At 51.5% G+C, this 20,305-nt stretch overlaps 2 protein-coding genes across 6 annotated transcripts; one reads left to right on the top strand and one right to left on the bottom strand.

Moving 5' to 3' along the window:
- The first annotated feature begins 4,123 nt into the window (after positions 1-4,123).
- Positions 4,124-5,672, top strand: EVA1B (eva-1 homolog B). The gene is made up of 3 exons (XM_079110123.1): positions 4,124-4,319; positions 4,656-4,751; positions 5,029-5,672. Exons 2-3 carry the CDS (start codon positions 4,685-4,687, stop codon positions 5,451-5,453), a joined length of 492 nt encoding a protein of 163 aa, XP_078966249.1. The 5' UTR covers positions 4,124-4,319; positions 4,656-4,684; the 3' UTR covers positions 5,454-5,672.
- On the bottom strand, positions 5,547-19,510 carry SH3D21 (SH3 domain containing 21). Of its 5 annotated transcripts, none has more exons than XM_079110087.1 (16): positions 19,050-19,510; positions 18,787-18,863; positions 18,560-18,623; positions 18,213-18,331; positions 17,926-18,016; positions 17,716-17,771; positions 17,585-17,630; positions 17,350-17,450; positions 17,147-17,233; positions 16,893-16,935; positions 8,193-8,286; positions 8,052-8,104; positions 7,820-7,914; positions 6,795-7,663; positions 6,655-6,718; positions 5,547-6,587 (listed from the first exon to the last, which is right to left on the bottom strand). In XM_079110087.1, exons 1-16 carry the CDS (start codon positions 19,051-19,053, stop codon positions 6,513-6,515), a joined length of 1,938 nt encoding a protein of 645 aa, XP_078966213.1. In that variant the 5' UTR covers positions 19,054-19,510; the 3' UTR covers positions 5,547-6,512. The 5 variants fall into 5 exon arrangements, with proteins under 5 accessions (XP_078966213.1, XP_078966212.1, XP_078966214.1 ...); XM_079110086.1 differs by having other exon boundaries at positions 18,706-18,863; positions 19,050-19,509; XM_079110088.1 differs by lacking the exons at positions 17,926-18,016; positions 19,050-19,510 and having other exon boundaries at positions 18,706-19,025.
- Positions 19,511-20,305: the final 795 nt, after the last annotated feature.

Below are 20,305 nucleotides of genomic sequence, written 5' to 3'. Positions count from 1 at the left end.
CTATGATTCTCTCTCCCATACTCAATTGATGAGCTTCTTGGAAGATGGCAAGAATCTTTTCTGTTGTCCATGGTAGGAGTGTGGGGGACAGTGGTCACAATGACTGGAGGACACTGCTAGCATTTAGAGGGTGGGGACCAGGGATCTCAGACAACCCCATGAGGAAAGCAGATTCTGCAACCTGCACAACATAAGGGAAAAATTTGTTTATAATGACCAGAGCCAAGAATCTAACTCCATTTCACACATAAACACACAAAGGACACAACATAAAAGATGTTGAATTTTCTGGGAATCTAACTGCTGGGTAAAGTGGAGGAAATCTGTACTTTATATTGTTAAGAACTTCAGCAAGGTTTATTTCACACAACACAACTGCAATATTCCAGCGTCTGCTTGCACATAGGTGCCACCTTCCGGCAAGGGATCGTTTCACAAATTCATGTCATTCCTTTTTATTTTATATCATAGGACCAAAAAGTTCACTATCCATTTTTTAAATTAGGTGGGAAGGTCCATATACTAGCCGTGGATCTCACTCATTGCAGGAGCCTCATTTTCTTCCTGTCAAATGGAATTCATACTACAAACAGCACAGGGAGCGCCAGGCGCTAGGAGGCGGCTCAATATCCATTTCTATTCCTTCTCCTGAACAAATTTCCCCCAATACCCTGGTCTCAGCAGCTGTCCTGGGTGTTGGAGTGGAAACACGCCCAGGACTGGGCAGACCACAGGAAGCCCTGGGTGAGTCTCCTTGCCTTCATCCAAAACCTACCACTGTGGTTGGGGGAGGCCCAGTGTCAACAGCGCAGCGGCCAGAGCCTGCCCCAGCTGGGCCACAGGGGGAGGGAACAATGCTTTGCATTGGTCCTGAAATGTACTGCACCATGAGGCCCCTCCCCACAGTCTCTGGATCTCAACCCCCTTGACCTCCCATGGAGACCTGTCTTTCCTGTTTCCTCTGAGGAGCACCCTGTGCCTTCCCAAGTGACAGACAAAGCCCTTGTCTCCCAGGCAGATAGAAGTAGCCAGCAGGAGGGTAACCTGACAGGCAGAAGCTAAGTTCTGGGGAGACATGGGGGGTGATAGGAGATCAGCACATGAATACGCAGGCAGGATGCGAGGCAGACAGGCAGGGAGGTGACAGACATGCAGAGGGAGCCCAACCACAAGACTAAAGCGGGTGGCTAGGCAGACCTACAGCCAGGATGGCAAGCTAGGAAAAGCAGATGACATTGGCTGGTTGTTTCAGGCACCTTCCCCAGGGCCTCCAGGAGCAGCCCTGGCTCCTCAGAACCCTCCAGGCAACACTGCCACTTCTCCCACCAGGCCTGGTTTGGCTCTGTGCATCCCCCTAGAGAAGGCTGCACTTGGTACTGCGTGTCCCTCTCTCTATAGGGACCGGCAACTGTCTCAATACTCCCCTTGTTCCAGCATGGTCACCTGCTTCCCCAGGGCTGAGTCACACTGGACCCATGGCAAACACATATCACATGTCAACCCAGACACAGACACGCCTTTGCCTGTGGGCAGAGGTACGCATAGAGATGAATGGAAACAGCTTGACAGAAACACATCCCGCCGCACTCCGCACATACGCAGAGAAGCATGCTTGCTTACACTCACAGGGGTACAGGCAGGTGCCACAGAAACTGAAGTGAATACCCCTCAGTGCACAGGGTTGTACGAGCACAAGCACAGCATACACCTGTACTCACGTGGATGGCAGGTATTAAACATGTCAACGCACTCCCAGCAACAGAGCAACCATGCTATCTGTGCAATCAGCCAGTCACCCGCATGTCTTGAAGAAGTAGAGACGTAAACCATGGAAATCTACCAGCATCACTAACAATGTCAGTGTCACCCAAGCCAGGGTTTAGATTCTGGCCTCTCCTTTACCACTCAGTCTCCTCTAACAGCTGTTCATGTCCTTGCTCCGGCCTGGTTTTTCTCCCACCTCGCTGATCTTTTGTAGACTCCTCCTCCAGGTAACCCCCACCCTCACCCAGGGTTGGGTGACCAGGGTTCATGCCTTTGACAAATTTCTTCTCTGTTCCTCTGCCCTAGATGATCCACCACTCCTTTGGTGTTAAATCCCTCTGGTTTCCTGACTGGAAATGGTACCTGGGGCTTGGGGTTCCACCTGCCTCTGTGACACCTCCACCCGGGTATCTAACGGGCACCTCAAATCTAACATCTAACATGAAATTCTCACTCCCCCCAAAACCTGCTTCCCACATCAGTTTTCCTCAGGTGTTCCGGCCCAAGATCAAGGCTAAATTCTTCCTTCCCTCATGTCCAAGTCCACACAGGAACTCTATTCCACACACCACCAACCTAATGCCCCTCCTCCAGCGGCCATCCCGGTTCAGGCTTTGGCAGCCGCCCACTGGGATGGCTGCCAGCCTGCTGGCTGTTGCTTCCACCCTTGCACCCCTGTGGCCCACCCTGCACTGAGCCACCACAGGGGCCTTTCCAAAATGTCATGAGACCACAACACCTGCTTAAAGCTCTCCAGAACTCCCCACTACACTCATCAAATGCAAGCCCCTGCGTGACTTCCCCCTCTTCGATCACTCTCTCCCATGCCCACAGGTGCCACGCTGGTTTTTGGCCTTGTGAGCCAGGTACCCCCAAGCATGCTCCTACCCCAGACCCTTTTCCCTTTTCCCTGCCTGGACGCTCTCCTCCAGATTCTGGCCTGGCTGCCCCCTCAGCAGGATTCAGGTCTCACTTTGATGTCCCTGTGCAAATCACCCCCAGATGTTCTTCACCACATCGCCCTTGCCCATCCTCTCTGCGCACCTCACGGTACCCGAGACTATCTTCTCTATGCATTCTTTCCAAGTTAGTGTCAGCTCCATGAGGACAAGGATCAGTGTCTTGTTTACAGCTAAATCCCCATTTTTGAGGAAGGGTTAGGCACATGCTCTCAGCACTTGCTGACCAGGCTGTATGTACAACGGTTCATGCCCACCCCCGCAAACATATTCAAGTACTCTGAAATGGAAACAGGCGACCACAGATATGGGCAGAAATACCTCCACACCACTCAAGAAGCAGGGTAAACAGTCACCCAGGTGGGTGTCAGTCCTAGTCACTTCCCCATCTAGATCTGCCCTCTACTTGAACCCAGTTTCAGGACTGGTGGAGTGGGGGTCTGCGGCCTGGACAGGGAGGGGGTCGCTGGCCCACAGGCCTCAGGCAGAGCCTTCAGCTATGTCTGCAATTTCCTCTCCCCCTTCCTTCCCTCCTCCTCTCTAAGGCTCCCGCCAAGAAGGCCTCCCCCTCACCCCAGCTCCAACACCAGCGGGGGAAGCTACGGAGCAGGGAGGAGGGTACTGGGCAGAAGGAAAGAAGACCCCAGCTGCACACACTGATCACACATTGTATGCATGTGTGTGTGCCTGGGCAGGTTTAGGGGAGGGGAGCATGCATTCTGCCACAAGGGCTCTGTGAAGAGGAGCCCAGGAGCTTTTTGCACAAGCAGAGGCCCCATGCAGGGTCTGGGTCTGCAAGCCTGGCCCCATCCTGGCTCAACAGTCCAACAATCATTAACCCTGCAGGACCAGACCAGAGCTCGGCCAGCTGGACACACTCATGCCTAGGCCCCGGGAGGAGGGGCCAAGCACCTCCTTCCTTCCAAGAAGGTTGAGGACCTAAGGGTGCTGGCAACCTGTGCCCGGGTCTGGGAAGGGTTGTGGAGGAGGGGCAGGGAGGTTGGTGCCCCTGGGAAAGAAGTAGGGTAGAGGGAAATGATTTAGAGCCTTGGCGCTAGGGTCAGAGAGCTGTGGGTTCAAATCCTGACCGTCTGGTGAAGTTACTCAACTTTATCTGCGAAGTGGAGATAACGATACCCACGTTATTGGGTTGTCACGAATAAATGCAGAACATGTGAAGTGCCTGGCCCACTGCCTGGCACCGAGGCACAGGAGAACATTATTAATAACGGTGTTATTGTTGTTGTTAGTAGTGGCCTGGGGGCGGGCCCCTGGCCGCGGCCTCCCGGCGGCTTCCTGTGGGGGCGCACGCCGCCGCCGCCGCCCCCGCCGCGCGCTCGCCCCGCTCCCCTTCCTCTGCGGCGCCCTTCCTCCGCCTCCCGGGCCGCCCCGCCCCGCCCCTCCTCTTTCCTCCGAGGAAACTTTCCGCCGCTGGTCCATCGGCCGCGTCCGGCCCGCGCTGCCGTCGCTGGGAGCCGAGCCGGGCGGGGCGGCTGGGACCGGACCGGGCGGGAGCGGCCGGCCCGGGTGTATGCGGCCGCCGGGACTGACGCCGGACCCGCCAGGGCCGGGCAGCCGGGAGTCGGGGCGCTGACGGTGAGTGAGCCGGGCCTCCCGGCCCCCGGGCGGGACGCGGGAGGGCGGCCTCCACCCTGCATCCCGCCCCGGGACGGCGAAACCGGGCCTCTTTGGGGACCCCACAGGTGGGCGGAGCTTCCTGCGGCTCTCGGCTGCTCCCCAGGATGGAGGGGCGTCCGCGTCGGGAGGAAGGATTCCCCCTGCCAGGACCCGGGTCCGCGACGAAGTTAGGAACCCGCTGTCTTCAGGGTGGAAACTGGGGCCGCTCCTCCAAGGGGAGGAGCTGCCCAAGGGGCCAGCGGGCCAGAGTCAGCTCTGGGCTGGGTAGAAGGACCTGACTTGCTGACCTCGCAGGCCGACAGGGGAGCTGCCCTCCGAGCAGCATGGATGCCCCGCGAAGGGACATGGAGCTGCTCAGCAACAGCCTGGCGGCCTACGCACACATCCGCGGTGAGGGCGGCGGCGCAAGGGCCCTGGGGGCATGGACCCCTCCCCGCCCCCTCACCACCCGGTCGCTCCCCACCTCCGTGCCCTGCCATTATAACCCTCTTCTAGCCGGTCACCTACTCCCTCGCCCTCCCAGCCTGAGTGCCTGATGTCTCTTCCCCGCTGTCCTTCAGATCGGGGTTACCAACCTTGCCCCAAACCTGGAACCTAGAGTCTTTCCAAGATGGCATGACTCCCATAAGCCAAGGTCCTTCTGTGACCTCTGCCCTCTGTCCCCCAGCTAACCCCGAGAGCTTTGGCCTCTACTTCGTGCTGGGCGTCTGCTTTGGTCTGCTGCTGACCCTGTGTCTACTGGTCATCAGCATCTCCTGCGCGCCCCGCCCGCGGTCCCGGGGTCCTGCTTCTCGCCGGGACCCCCGCAGCAGCACAGTGGATCCTGAGGACGAGGAGGAGGACGACGACGACACAGTGACGCGACTGGGCCCCGACGACACGCTGCCTGGCCCGGAGCTGTCTGTGGAGCCCGACGGACCCCTCAGCGTCAACGTCTTCACGTCTGCCGAGGAACTGGAGCGCGCGCAGCGGCTGGAGGAGCGCGAGCGGATCTTGCGCGAGATCTGGCGCACGGGGCAGCCAGACCTACTGGGCACCGGCACACTGGGGCCCAGCTCTACCGGCACCTTGGGCCGCATGCACTATTACTGACGTCTTACCCGCGGACAGGCAACTGAGCCCAGAGCTGCCCTGGGTCCTTCGGACTGCCTCGCCCCCACAAATTTCCCTGGTGCTATTGGACACGGGTCACTACCTTTTGAGAGGAACCCTTCCCGGGGCCGGGTGGGAGGAGGATGCAAGGTCCCCACCTTCTCTCCTTAGGAAACGATGAAGAGATGAAGTGACCAATGAAAGCTGCATTCTCAGTGACTCAGTCTCTCCCTCTGTTCCCCTTGCTCCTAGTGGTCCCCAGGACTGAGACCCAATTCGACTCCTTTAAAAGACTGTACCACCTCTGTACACCCGCCAGACCAACATGCTTGTGCCCACTTCACAGATGGCAGAAAGAGGCACACACACACCGCTGCTCCGTTTTCCGCAGTTTCGTTCCTCACCGGCAAACACCTGGGCCCACTTCGCCCTGGGCTCGTGCATCATAGCAATCACACACCAGGTCTGGGAAACCTGACCTTGACGCTAAGGTGCTCTCAGCCCCCATGTAACTGGTGTGCCTGAGCGGGGTGGAGTTCACGTCTGGTCTTGTCGGAGGTGGGTTAGATGACACTCTGAGAGGGCAGGAAGGCCATCTGGTGGCGGGTCAGCGCCCGGAGAGAAGACCCTCTTAGCCCAACCCCCATGCAAAGCTGGATTCCGGAATCCGGGGGCCCTCAGGCAGAACCCAACCCACCAAGGACCCCCTGTCCCTGGTCTCCGGGGAGGAGTTGGCGGCAAGGGGTTGGTGTAGGCAGGGGACGCCTCCTTCCCCGCCCCCCACCATCCGGTGGATAAAAATAGCCGCGCTTAGGCCTTGGAAACAGTAATGGGAGCCACATGTTGGCCAGATGTGCCCGGGAGGGACCGCCAGGAATGCAGAGGGCGGAGAGCGCGGAGAGACCCCGCCCGCCACATAGGTCCCGCCCCCCACAAATCAGGCCAGATCGACGCATCCGGAGCAGTTTACTTTAAGTTTTCAAAAACTGTATACAAGGACGGGGTTGGCCCGAGCCAGATGTCCCTCCAGGTCCGGCCATGGTGCCTCGCAGGCTCCCCTCAGTGCGTCTGCGTCTGCGCGTGTTTTAACCCCCGCGTCGTCGGCGTGTTGTGGGTGCTCTGCATCAGCTGAACCTAGTCAGGAGAGGTAGTCAGGGCTGCCCCGTCCCCACCCTCCCGCTGGGGCCCGCTCCCCACCCACCTCCAGCAACCGGCGCTTCTCCCTCTCGCTCTTCAGCTCCTCCCAGACGTCAGTAATCTTCCTCCTGCGTACCAGGACCAGGTGAGGGGTCCTCAGACCCTTTCCTTCCTCCCCACCCCACCCAGCCCGTGCCCACTTACTCCAGCTGCAGCTCCAAAAGCTCCAGCAACTTCTTTAGAGACCCCACCTCGTCCTTTAGAGTCTTTATATCTACTCCATCGTTCTTGCTTTCGGAGTTGTGCCTCACTAGGAAATGGGGGGTGGGAGTCTCTTGGGGTTCTGGAGTTGGCTCGGCAGTGTGTGGGGCTTGGGGGACAGGGGCTGTCTCTTTAGAGAGCACCTGTTCTTGGGGAGCCACTTTCTCTTTAGGAGGCACCTCCTCTTTTGGGGTATGCTCATCTTTCACAGGTGCCTCCTCCAGGAGGATTGTGGCCTCTTCCGGAGGCTGGGCTTTCTTAAGGGTAGGCATAGACTTAGACGCATCCTGCGGTGGGGAGCCATCCCCATGTTTCATTCTACAAAGGCATCTCTGTGCGGAGTCGGGCTGCAGGGGGTACTTCTCTGGCATGTGAGCGTCCTCTTGGGATTGAGCCTGGGTGGCCACCAGGGATTTCGCCCTCTGCAGACTCTCCTTGGGAGATAAGTGCTGGAATTGAGAATTATCTCCAGGGGGGACCTCTTCAGAAAACATCGGTTCTGGGGTCAAGCCCTTTTCTAGGACAGGGGCCTCATCCACAGAAAAAACCCTCTCTGGAGTGGAAGCCTTGTCCAGAGTCTGGGTCTTCTTTGGAATGGGGACCTTTTTGGGAGCTAGGATCTTCTCTGGGCTGGTGATCTTGTCCACCAGAGTCAGGGTCTTCTCTAGGGTGGGGACTCTGTCAGGAGCCAGGATCTTCTCTGGGCTGGGGTCCTTATTTGGAAGCTGGCTCTTCTCTGGGGTGGTAGTCTTGTCTGGAGCAGAGGTCCTATTCACAGAAGGGACCTTTGGCAGGCTGCTGTGCTCTTCCTCCTGTGGTGATAGGGTGAGTTCTCAGCTGAGGGCTGGGTGCTGTGAAGGGTTGGGTCTGGTTCCCCTTTGTCCAGGATCCTTCAGTCCTGCAGCCACACCTCTGGGGACCAGCTGTGCCCCATATCCCCCGACTCTTCCATGTCTCCAGCCCCTCACCTGACTGGATGTGGAACGCTGGCGGGAAGCCTGTGTTTTGAACTGCTTTTTGCCAGGTTGCCCAGGACCCCCACTGAGGAAGCTGCCCTTGGAACCTATGAGAGCAGAATCTTAGACCCAAGGCTCCTCAGAGTCCCGATCTCCTCCCGTCTCTGTCCCTCAGCACAACCACTCTATCCCTGTCCACCAGGTGTCCCCCTGCCCCCACCCCACTGGAGAAGGAAGCACTTACCTGAATCTCGGGAGGGGCGCTTCTGAGCATCCCCACTGGGTGTCCAAGATGTCCTGGAATATATCCCCATCAGGACCTGGGCATGCAAGTGGGAGGGACATCCCTCTGTACCCTTCTTTCCCAACCCCACGTTCTCCTTACTTGGCTTTGCTGGGCCCAGAGGGAGCTGTCGCCAGCTTCTTGACATTAGAGAGGGATGTTTTTGGCATCAACTTTTTTGGTTCCTTAACAGGAGCTGGGAGGAGAGAGGAGGGAAGCATTTGTTTCTTGACTTATCATCCACGAACAGTCAATGGCCCCATCTGTACTGCATGCAGAGACTGTGGACAGATGAATCCCATCTGACTCTCAAGGTGGTGACCACTCTTGTGGCATCTTGGCTTAGGGAACTGTGGGAGCACACCAAAGGGACACGTGGCAGACAGTTATCAGGCAAGGCTTTGTGTGGAGACAGCTCCATATCCTGACAGGCTTCCTTCTACTCTTCCAAGACCTGCCCGCTGCTTGTTGCCATGGCTGCTTCCCCAGGCCAGACCCCAACTTTTCCACGGACCAGGGCAGCAACCTTTTCCCTTCCTATCTACCCCTGAAATTCTTCATCTTCTCTCTCTCATTTACTCCCTCAGGGGTCTCACCAACCAAGTTTTATCAATAAGCCCATGACCCAAATTTCTGTCCTAACCCCTTCTTCCTCCTGGAACCCCAGATGCACGTTCAACTGCCCTCATAATATTCCCTCTTGGGGGCTGGGGAGGAGCCCCTTGGCAGAGTGCTTGCCTAGCGTATGTGAGGCCCAGGGTTCAATCTCCAGAATAGCAATATATACATATAAATTAAAAAGTTAATTAAAAAAAAAAAAATCCAACTTGAAGAGCAGCTGGCATCACAGCCTTGACATCCAAAACCGAGCTCCTGTTTCTTACCTCCTAAATCTGCTTCTTTCTCAGCGTCCTCCATTTTACCCATTACTCAGATGAGTCATCCTTAACTCCTTTTATGTCCTTATGCTGCACATCCAGACCCTCACAAATCCTGTCTGCTCCACCATCAAAATCCATCCTGAGCACCGGGTGGAGCTCAGTGGCAGAGCGCTTCCTCACCTGGCAAAGACTTTGGTTCGGTCCCCAGCACCACAAAACAACAAAACGTCCCAAGTCCGATCACACATCATCATTTCCCCACTACATGCTTGAGGTCAGTCACCCCCAACGTCACCTGCTCTGTGACTCATCATCCATCCTGGCTGCTCCCACCTGGCCCCCAGTGTGCTCTGCCCTCCGTAGCTAGAGTGGGCTTGGGGTCTATGGGAAGCACAAATTAAACAAAAGAAGTAATGTATTTTGCATTAGAGTTATCGTCATTGACCATAACTTTTTTTTTTTTTTTTTGAGATGGCGTCTCTCTTTGTTGCCCAGATTGGCCTCGAAATCCTGGGCTCAAGTAATCTTCCCACTTTAGCCTCCTAAGTAGCTGTACTAGACTACAGGTATGTACCACTGGGCCTGGCTCACAATTTTTTTTTACTTTTTTTGTTGTTGTTGTTAATGGACCTTTATTTATTTTTATGTGGTACTGAGGATCGAACCCAGTGCCTCACACATTCGAGGCAAGCGCTCTGCCACTGAGCCACAACCCCAGCCCTCACAATTTTTTTTTTGTTTTAAAAGCACTAAGGATCCAGCCCAGGGGCATTGTCACTGAACCACATCAAAAGACCTTTTTTATTATTTTATTTATTTATTTATTTGTACCAGGGATTGAACCCAAGGGCACTAACAACCGAGTCTTGTCCCCAGCCCTTTTTATTTTTCATTTGAAACAGGGTCTCACTAAATTGCTTAGGGCCTCACTCAATGTTGAGACAGGGTTTCAACTTGTAGTCCTCCTGCCTCACCTCCCAAGCCACTGGGATTAAAAGCCACCGTTCCCAGCTACTTTTAATTTTTAGACAGGATTTCCCTAAGACACTGAGACTAGCCTTGAACTTGGGATCCTCCTGCCTCAGCCTCCCATGTCACTGGGATTACAGGGCGTGTGCCACCTCACCTACCTTCACAACATTTTTTTGGTACTAAGGATTGAACCCAAGGGCACTTTACCGTTGAGCCCCATCCCCAGCCTTTTTATTTATTGATTTTATTTATTTATTTATTTTTTTATCTTTTTTTTTTTTTTTTTTTTTTCAGTGCTGGGGATTGAACCCAGGGCTTTGTGCTTGTGAGGCAGGCACTCTACCAACTGAACTCTATCCCCAGCCCTTTATTTTTTATCTTGAGAATGGGGCTCACTAAATTTCTGAGGCTGACCTCAAAATTCTAATCCTCTTGCCTGAGCCTCCGGTCATTGGGATTACAGGCATGTGCCACCACATCCTGTGGCTTCACAATTTTTTTTAAAAAGGTATAACAGAAAAGATCTTTATTTATTTTATTATAAAATTTATTTTATTTTTATATATAATATTAAATTTTAAATAAAAATTATTTTAATGTATAATATATATGTATATATACAAATACGTGGTATATAGATATGTGGTAAGATTGAACAAGAAAAAAGAAATGAAAAACGGAGGATGTTCTTGTGGCCCAATTGGTTAGTGTGCAGCACTTACAAAACTTGAAAAAAGGGCTGTAACTGCAGACTGTCACTGAGATTAAAAAGATTTCATAAAAGAATATCATAGCCAGGCATGGTGGCACACACCTATAATCCCAGCAGCTCAGGAGGCTGAGGCAGGAGGATCACAAGTTCAAAGCCAGCCTCAGTAGCTTAGCAAGATGCTAAGCAACTCGGTGAGACCCTGCCTCTAAATAAAATATAAAAAAGGGCTGGGGATATGGCTTACTGAGTGATCTTGAATTTAATCCCTAGTACTCCCCAAAAAGAAAAAAAATATATATATTATAAGTAACTCCACACAAATAATTGGAAAAATTAGATTAAATGGATAATTTAAAGAATATAACTTTTCAAAACTGACTTTAAGAATTGGACATGGTGGCAGATGCCTATAATTCCAACTACTCAGAAGGCTGAGGCAAGAGGATCCCAAGTTTGAGATGAGCCTTCACCAATTAGTGAGACCCTGTCCCAAAACAAAAACTAAACAGGACTGGGGATGTATCTTAGCAGTGAAGCGTCCCTTGGTTCAATTCCCAATATCACACACACAAAAAACGGGCTGGGTTTGTGGCTGAGTAGTAGAGCACTTGCCTAGCATGTAAGAGGCACTGGGTTTGATTTTCAGCACCGCATATAAATAAATAAAATAAAGGTCCATTGACAACTAAAATTTTTTTTAAAAACCCTAATTACCAAACCAATTCAAGAATTTTTGCTGCCTTTTCTAAAATTTTTAAAGAAATTTAAGAAATCATTTAAAATCTCCCTATAATGGAAAAAAAACCCCAAGAACATATGAATTTATAGGTAAGTTTTATCACTATTTAAGGAAAGATTCCTATCTTTTTTTTAGGGTGGGTACTGGAGATTGAACTCAGGGACACTTGACCACTGAGTCATATCCCCCACCCTATTTTATATTTTATTTAGAGACAGGGTCTCCTAGTTGCTTAGCACCTCACTTTTGTTAAGGTTGGCTTTGAACTCGTGATCTCCTGCCTCAGCCTCCTGAGTCACTAGCATTACAGGTGTGCACTGGCAAGATTCCTGTCTTACATGGTCTACCAGATACCTAAAAACAAAATGTGTGCTCCTTGGGTCAGGGTGCACCTCAGTGGCTAATCTGCGAGGCCCTGAGTTTGATCCCCAGTACCACAAAAACAAAATGTGTAATACTTAGCTCATTCATAGGTCTAGTATAACGTTGCTAATCAGATGAGGACAGTGAAGATAAATAAAAAAAAAAAAAAAAAAAAAAAAAAAAAAAATTTTTTTTAAGATAGGGTCTTGCTAAATTGCTTAGGGCCTGAGTTGCTGAGGCTGTTCTTGAACTTGCAATCCTCCTGCCCCAGCCTCTCAAATCACTGGGATTATATGTCTGTGCCACCATGATTAGCCTAAATACAAAAATCTTGAGAAAAATCGAGAAAGCATTTAATAGGAAAGATAAGAAACCAATACCAAATTGGATTTATACAGGAATGCAAGGGGATTCTACAGCCAAGGCACTACTGGTAGCACACACCTGTAATCCCAGTGGCCTGGGAGGCCGAGGCAGGAGGATTGCAAGTTCAAAACCAGCCTCAGTAATTTAGCAAGGGGATGATGTAGCTCAGTGGTTAAGCACCCCTGGGTTTAATTCCAGTATAAAATAAATAGAATAAAAATAAAATTTTTACAAATGTCATTCATCACATTGACCATTGACAGATTATAGGAGAAATAATAATTTTTCAAAGATTCCATAAATAATTTGGGAAAATTCAACATCCATTTTTCCTCCTCATTGCTAGGGTTACAATCCAGAGCCTCCATATGCTGGGCAGGTTCTCTACCACTTAGCTGCATCCTTAGCCCTCAACACCCTTTTTTTTTTTCAACATCCATTCTTGATAAAAAATTATATGTAAGGCCAGGCACGGTGGTACATGCCTGTAATCGCCACAACTCAGGAGACTAAGGCAAGAGGATCTCAAAATTCAAGGCTAGCCTTAGCAATTTAGAGACCCTATCTCAAAATGAAAAACGGCTGGAGATGTGGCTCAGTGGTAGAACACCCCAGTTCCATCCCTAGCACTGGGGGGTGGGGGGGAAATCTACAGATAAATTATTACAAATCAGAGTTTAGCATCATGGCTGCTTATAAGTCAATATATAAAAATCAAGCCATGGAGGAGGAGCCAGAACATGTGAATGGAAAGGTGATGAACCGGCTGGAGCAATCCCAGGGTATGTAACAGGGGATCCTGGGGGCCCCTGACAGTGACAGAGGATCCCCTTACAGGAAGAAGAGGGGGGTGCCCTGAAGACCCCTTGGGCAGGGGGTCCTCTTCACCTGGGCCCTGGCCAGTTCCTGAAGTTCACCCCAAGGGAAGGAGAGGGAAACTCCTGGTCCTCAGGGGAAGACTAGAAGCTGTGGCACTAAGGACTTGGTAGTGGGTGGTTGGCCCCAAGCTCCCTCCCTGCTCAGAGGCAGCACCCTTAACCTACTATCTCTAGGTCTGTGGCTTCTGAGGGATGAGATGCCTGGCTGGCTAAGGTGAAATGGGGCGTGTCAGAGGAGCCTGTCCCAAAATATGAAGGCTTGGAGAATAGGCACCTCAGATCCTGCCAAGGGGACATCCCACATGCACCATCTCTAAGGCTTATGTCCCTGAAGCTCTCTATAGCAGGCCCTTTTTCCTCTGCATCCCATCGACTGGAGAAGGCCAGCACCCAGAGCTATCTCCCAAGGGAGGGGCTGCTGGTGGCCTCCACCAGGGCTTGCCAGCCCTGCACCACCTTGCGGCAGCAGCCTTGCTTTCATGGGAGGTCTGGCCTGTGGCTAATGGACATGAAGAGTGTGCCTGTGTCCTGCCCCCTCCTCTGGGCTATACTGTGACCCTGTCTGGCTCATCCCCGCTTAAATAAAATCATGCCTTCATCTACCAAAAAAAAAAAAAAATCAAGCCAGCCAGACATAGTGGCACACACCTGTAACCCCAGTTATTCAGCAGGTTGATGCAGGAGGATTGCAACTTTGAAGCTAGCCTCAGCAACCTTGCAAGACCTTCAGCCACTTAGAGAGCCCCTGTTTCAAAAAACTAAAAAATAAAAAGGGCTGGGAATGTAGCTCAGGGGTAAAGTGCCCCTAGGTGCAATTCCTGGTACCAAACCAAACCAAATATCAATGCCTTCCTATATTCCTGCAATATAGAAGAACATCTAGCTTTTTAAAAGATACAAAATCTCAAGAGTATATGAGTATGTAGGAATAAACATTATAAAAATTGCATGCTATTTGCATGTAAAAAATAATCAATGGTGCTAGAACAATTGATTGTCCATATGGAAAAAGGTAAAATTAAATCACTCACACCAATGTTATATGGATAAAATCACTTAAATATAAAGAGCAACACTTACAAAGTTTAAGAAAAGATAGATAAATTTTTCTGAACTTGGAACAGGAATAGATTTCTTTTTCTTTTTGTTTGGTACTGGGGTTTGAGACCAGGATCTCACCCATGCTAGGAAAGCACTCTACTACTGAGTTGTATCTCCAGCCCAGGGACAGATTTTTTTTTTTGTACTGGGGATTTTTCTCAGGGGCACTTCGCCACTGAGCTACAGTCCCAGTCCTTTTTTATTTTATTTATTTATTTTTTTGGATGCTGGGGATCGAACCCAGGGCCTTGTGCTTGCAAGGCAAACACTCTACCGACTGAGCTATCTCCCCAGCCCCTCTTTTTTATTTTTATTTAGAGACAGGGTCTTGCTAAGTTGTTGAGGTCTCACTAAATTGTCAAGTCTAGCCTCAAACTTACAATCCTCCTGCCTCAGCCTCCCATGCTGCTGGAATTATAGGTGTGTGCCCATGCCTGGCAAGATTAATATGTTTGAGTGCATGAAAATTAAGAACTTATGGGGGCTGAGGATGTAGTTCTGGGGAAGAGCACTTGTCTAGTATGCACAAAGCCCTGGTTTCAATCCTTAGCACCGCAAATGCTGCTGCTGAAAATAGTAATAATACTACTACTAATAAAGAACTTATGTTTGTAAACATTTTGTAGAAAATGAAGACAAGCCACAAACTGAGATAAAAATATCGGCAATATATATCAGAAAGGATATTCAGAATATGTGAAGAACTCCTACAGATTATTAATAACCAGGGAAATGCAAATTCTGTTCATAATGAGATGCTACTTTGACTTACTATATTCACAAAAGTAATTAAATCTTTTAACACCACAGTCTTGAAGAGGATGTAGATCAATAGGATCTTTCATACTGACTGACAGTGGAATGTTAAAGAATACAATTACTTGAAATTAATTTGTCTTTATCTCATAAAAGTTGAATATTCGTAAGGGCTGGGGAACGTGGTTTAGTGGTAGCGCTTGCCTGGCACCCTTGAGGCCCTCAAAAAGTGAACATTAATTTACCATAAAGAGAATTTTTTTCCTTTTTGTTTTTTTTTGGTACCAGGGATTGAACCCAGGGGCACGTAACTACCGAGCCACATCTCCAGCCTTTTTTATATTTTATTTACAGACAGGGCCTCATCAAGTTGCTTGGGGCCTCACAAAATTGCTGAGGCTGACTTGAACTTGAGATCTTCCTGCCACAGTCTCCCAAGCCACTGGAATTAAAGGCATGCATTACCACACCCAGCCTCAGGAAACTATTTTATCTGTGTACCATAAGATAGGCACAGGAATGTACATGGCAGCAGCATGTGTAATATTTAAAAGGTAGAGGGGCCGAGGAGATAGCTCAGTTGGTAGAATGCTGGTCTCGCAAGCACAAGGCCCTGGGTTCAATCCCCAGCACTGCAAAAAAAAAAAAAAAAAAAAAAAAAAAAAAAAAAAAAAAAGAACTTAAAAGGTAGAAACAACTAAAATGTCCACCATCAGGAGACTAGATACGTAAAGTGTGGTAAATTCCCTGCAAGGCATATTATACATCAGAGAATACACCTACACACAACATGGATGGTTCTTAGAAACAAGGTTGACTGAAAACACCAAGTCACTGGGCACAATAGTGCATGCCTGTAATCCCAGAAACTGGGAGGGGCTCAAGGAGGAGGATCACAAGTTCGAGGCCAGCCTTAGCAACTTAGGGAGGCCCTGAGCAACTGAGTGAGACCCTATCTCAATTAAAAATTAAAAAAAAAAAAAAAAGAAGAAGCAGCAGCACTGGAAGGGCTGGGGTTGTGGCTCAGTGTTGGAGCGCTTGCCTAGCATGTGTGAGGCACTGGCTTGATTCTCAGCACCACATATAATTAAATAAATAAAAATGGAGGTCCATCGACATCTAGAAAATGTTAAAAAAAAAACAAGGGCTGGAGATGTAGCTCAGTGATAGAGCCCTCCTGGGTTCAGTCCCTAGTAACAAAACAAAAAAACACACCAAGTCCCAGGGAACTTAACACATGCTACCATTAAAAAAAAAAAAAAAAAAAAAAAAAAAAAAAAATAGTTGTAGATGAACAACATGCTTTTATTTTATTTTTGTTTGTTTAATGTGGTGTTAAGGATGGAACCCAGTGCCTCACACATGCTAGGCAAGTACTCTGCCATTAAGCCACAACTCCAGCCCCATGCTAACATTTTTAGAAAGCTCAAAAAGAAGCAAAAATAAATTTACTGTTTAGACACATTACATATTATGAAAACTTAAAAACTCAAGGGAATTACATACATAAAATTCAAGTGGTTACCTCTTGGGGTGGGAAAAGTGGTAGAATAGGAAAGAGAAGGAACACATCAATATTGGCAATGTTTCAGTGCCTGGGCTTAGGTGACAGACTGTGGGGTGTTCATTAAGTTTTATAACATACACGTTATGTATTATTTTTGGCATGTGTCAAATATTGTAATTAAAGACAAAAAGACACATTCCTACACACATGCAGATCCACACGGAGCTACTGACTGACACACTTAAGACTCATGAACACACAGTCTCATGGACTCAGAACACATAGGTCCACTCTTAGAGACTGTGAGAACCACATTCTCAAGATACAAAGAGAAACATTAACATATGAACATATATAAACTGACCCCCACACTGACCTACACACTCTACTAGGCCTTTGACCTACAGGAGGGAAGGTTCCTACGGGGTGCACTGGACACTACCGAGAGACTGCAAGTTGTTTCTGGGCCTCTGGACTGGCAGACCTCCCAGACAGCATGGCCCAGTCCAGACTCCACAGGTACCCACCTGATTCCCGAGAGTCCACTTTCCGCGAGACCAGCTTCTTGATCTAGGCAGAGTAGTATCAGAATCAAAAGAGAAGCCCCCACCTGTCTAGTCCACTCTCATTTTGGGGTTGCCATCCAGTTGGGCCCAGGCAGTGCCACACCCTCTGTTTTTTAGGAAGCCCCAAACCCCTCTGTTTCCAGTGAGGGCCATGACTCCCAGCTTTGTCCAAAATAGCCTGGCTTCCGCCACTGAGTGTCCAGCTGGGTACTCACCGGGGGTGGTGGGAGTACGAAGTTGTCCGGGAAAACGCCTCTCCTGCCGTCACACTCTCCTTCCCACCAGCCCTTGTCCTCTGTGGTCTGAGAAAGAAACAGCATGGCCAGGAGGTGAGCCAGGTCCCTCCAGGCTCCTCCGCTGGGTCCTACCGCTTGTCCACCCCGCTTCCCTGAGATTTCCCCTCCCTTTCCTCTCACACCTTCCTCAGTACTTTCACCATGTCCCCCCTGCGCAGCGCCAATTCATCTGGGGCCTCAGGCTGGTAGTCAAACAGGACCCTGTAGATCTCGGGGTGAGAGACTGAGGGAAGGTCAGTTCACGGTAGCCAACACTCCTGCCTCAGTCAGCAGCTCCCTCCTCCACCGGACAAGGAGGTTCCCCCTCCCCCGGGTCAGAGTGACTTGGGAGACGGGGGGCTCTGGCTGAGAGCTCACCTGTCTGCAGGTAGTCTGGAGGGCTGTTAGAGGCCAGGCTGCTCAGCTAGTGGGATCAGAGGCAGAAGATGATGAGCCTCCCATCATTCCAAGAGGAATCCACCACCTCTGCCCATTCTGATCGAATTTACCTTGGGAGGTCGCTGGGATCCAGTACCGATGGAAGGCATGTCAGGGTTATCAAGGCCTGGTGGGGGACAATGAGTTTAGGAGAATGAGAATTCAGTTAGATCAGGGGAGGGGACCAAAGGGATCACAGGGTCAGGATGGGTGGATCACAGGCTCATGCCACCAAGAGGGTCATTGGAGATTACAGTCTGGTCACAGGATCGAGGTCTCACTTGGGGGCCCACTGTCCAGCAACTCCACAAAGTTGGATGGAAAGGCTCCCAGCTGCCCATTCTTCGTCCCCAGCCACCAGCCGTCCTCAATCTGGGGAGGGGGGGAGGACGCAGGGGTTCTGCTCCAAGGACCTCTAGAAATCCTACACCCTCCGTTCTGCCTGAGGACCTGCTCCTCCCCCTGCTCCCTCATTCTCCCATCTCTGCGCCCCTCACCCTCACTTCACCCAAATCCCCTCACTCGTGCCCCATCATCTCTCCCAAACCCTCTTGTCTCATTCCCTCACCTCCTTTATCATTTCCACAATCTCCCCAGCTTGCAGCTTCAGCTCGTCTGCCTGCTTCGGGCTGTAGTTGAAGTTCACTTTGCACCATCTTTGAGGGCCCCGAGATTTGGCGGGGTGACCTGGTTCGGTGGCGAAGAGGTTAGCCGGAGCAGGGTACCCCAGTCAGCTGAGCTGGAAGAGCTTGGGAGGCGCACGCATAGCTTTTGGTACCTTCTGGCCCCGCCCTCAGGTGGAGCATTGTTCTCGGAACCAATCATAAGCCGCAAATGGGCCCTGCGGCCCCTCCCAGAGCCGCGCCCGCCACCACCTGGTGTTGGCAGAGTGTGCCCACCGGCCCCGGGGCTCACCTCGGCTGCGCGCGCAGCGCGGTCTCCGGGCCTCCCCGCCGCCTCGCATGGCCTCTGGAATCTCCTGGGGATGTGAACTGGTTTTAAGCTCCCCGGCGGCACGCAATGGCACCCCCTACCGCAGCCGGCTCTCGACCCGGCCTCACCTGCACCAGGCGCTTGGGGAAGAGGCCACAATGGTCCCTCAGCTCTCCCAGCAGCCAGCCCCTTGCAGGCCCCTCGCGCACCTGCCGGACGATGTCCCCGGGGGCCAAACTTAGCTCGTCCTCTTTCTGCGCGTGGTATTCAGCCAGGACCAGGACCTCTGAGGGCGCAGGACCGGATGGGGGCGCGGCTCAGAAAAGCCCCGTCGAAGACCGACTGGCCTGGCGGGCGCACCCCCAGGCGAGCCCTGGGTTCGGTGTCGAGGTCAAGCGGGAGAGTGGGGGTGGTGTAGGCGTTTACCGTCCCCCAAGGTTGCACAGAGGCCACCCAAACCCTCCGCACATACCCATGGCTTCCGGGACTCCCTCCAGAGCCTAGCCAGTCCCGCCGGCGGCCGAGTACTGGTAGGGTGGGACGGGCTGCGAGACCGTGCAGCCAAGGAGGCGGGGACGCAAGCCATAGGTCGGGCTCCAGATGCAGAGTGGGCGTGGGAGGGGGCGGCCCGGCGCTGCAGGTTGGGCCCCTACCGGACTTGAGGACTCCAGGGTCTCTAGACGCTGGTGGGTCACACACAGCTCGCTCCCGCTCTTCCCCGGCCACGTGAATTCTAGTCCCGCTGCCTCTGCCCTTCTCCCAGCTTTGACAGGGAAGCTCCTACCCACCATTTACACAGCCTTCCCAGGCCCAACCTCTGCTGGCTCCCAAGCTTTTAGCTGCAGGGCAAAGGGTGGGGAGAAGCACATGCCCAGGGTGGGGCCCCCAGCGGGCGGCGACCGCTCCAAACCGACCCTGGATGGAGGAGGTGGCTGCTGCTGTCTGGAAAACCTATGGCTGCACCTGCCCTCCAACAAGGTGTACTCTCCCCCTATCCCCACGGAAGGAGAACGGAGATCCGTGCTGTGGGGCCCGACTTGGGTTTCAAAAACAACTCCAGATGCTCCCTTGAAGAAGGCAGGAAGAACAAACTTCATTAAGCGTCCAGTCAGGCCCGGAGCTGAGCATATAGCGTAGGGCCCACCTATAAACCAGCCCCACTGTGGGTTAGGCCTTCAGGTCATCTTCCTGCACCACGAAGAGAAGGCTGAGCAGTTAACCCAGCCCTTGAGCTGCATCCCACCGAGAAGCAAAAGTCCTCGCTCATAACTGTTCGTGGTGACCACCAGTTGTTTCCCCGGATGTGAAGAAACGCCGAGGTGCGTGTAGAAAGCAAGTTTTATGTAAAGGATAGAAATAGACTTATTCCGGTAGGAAGAAGGGGACCCAGGATTGGTATCCAAATGAGTGGGAGTGTCCTGCTCCTTTTATACACGTTAGATTTTCTTTGTTCTCCTCCTGCCTCCCCCAACCCCCAGCACCCCCACTTATCTTGCCCCTTCCTCTCCCCATCCTACATACAGTGACCAGTGGCCAGAGGGTGGGCCAAAAAGTGAGAAGCAAACGGGTTGGTCAAATGGTGGTGTGATCCAGGCAGGAAGGTAACAACCCAGCAGACATTAAACAGCTCCCATAACTCCCTGCAGGGAGGAACAATTCCTGGGCCAGGTTACCTTAGAAACAGGTTGAAGGAGCAGGAGAAAAGGGCTTAGAGATGTCAGCATTTGA

The sequence above is a fragment of the Sciurus vulgaris genome (genome assembly GCF_902686455.1).
Source record: "Sciurus vulgaris genome assembly, chromosome: 1".
NCBI classification, from domain to species: Eukaryota; Metazoa; Chordata; class Mammalia; order Rodentia; family Sciuridae; genus Sciurus; species Sciurus vulgaris.
The sequence above is the reverse complement of the archived record's forward strand: the minus strand, read 5'-3'. Positions and strand labels throughout refer to the sequence as shown.

Excerpts from the sequence above, each read along its gene's own strand:
- EVA1B (XM_079110123.1), top strand. The coding sequence starts at position 4,685 with ATGGATGCCCCGCGAAGGGACATGGAGCTGCTCAGCAACAGCCTGGCG. Across the intron at positions 4,752-5,028 it reads GGCCTACGCACACATCCGCG|CTAACCCCGAGAGCTTTGGC; the intron begins GTGAGGGCGGCG and ends TCTGTCCCCCAG.
- SH3D21 (XM_079110086.1), bottom strand. Across the intron at positions 17,234-17,349 it reads TGGTGAAAGTACTGAGGAAG|ACCACAGAGGACAAGGGCTG; the intron begins GTGTGAGAGGAA and ends TTTCTTTCTCAG. Across the intron at positions 8,105-8,192 it reads TCTGGGCCCAGCAAAGCCAA|GACATCTTGGACACCCAGTG; the intron begins GTAAGGAGAACG and ends GATATATTCCAG.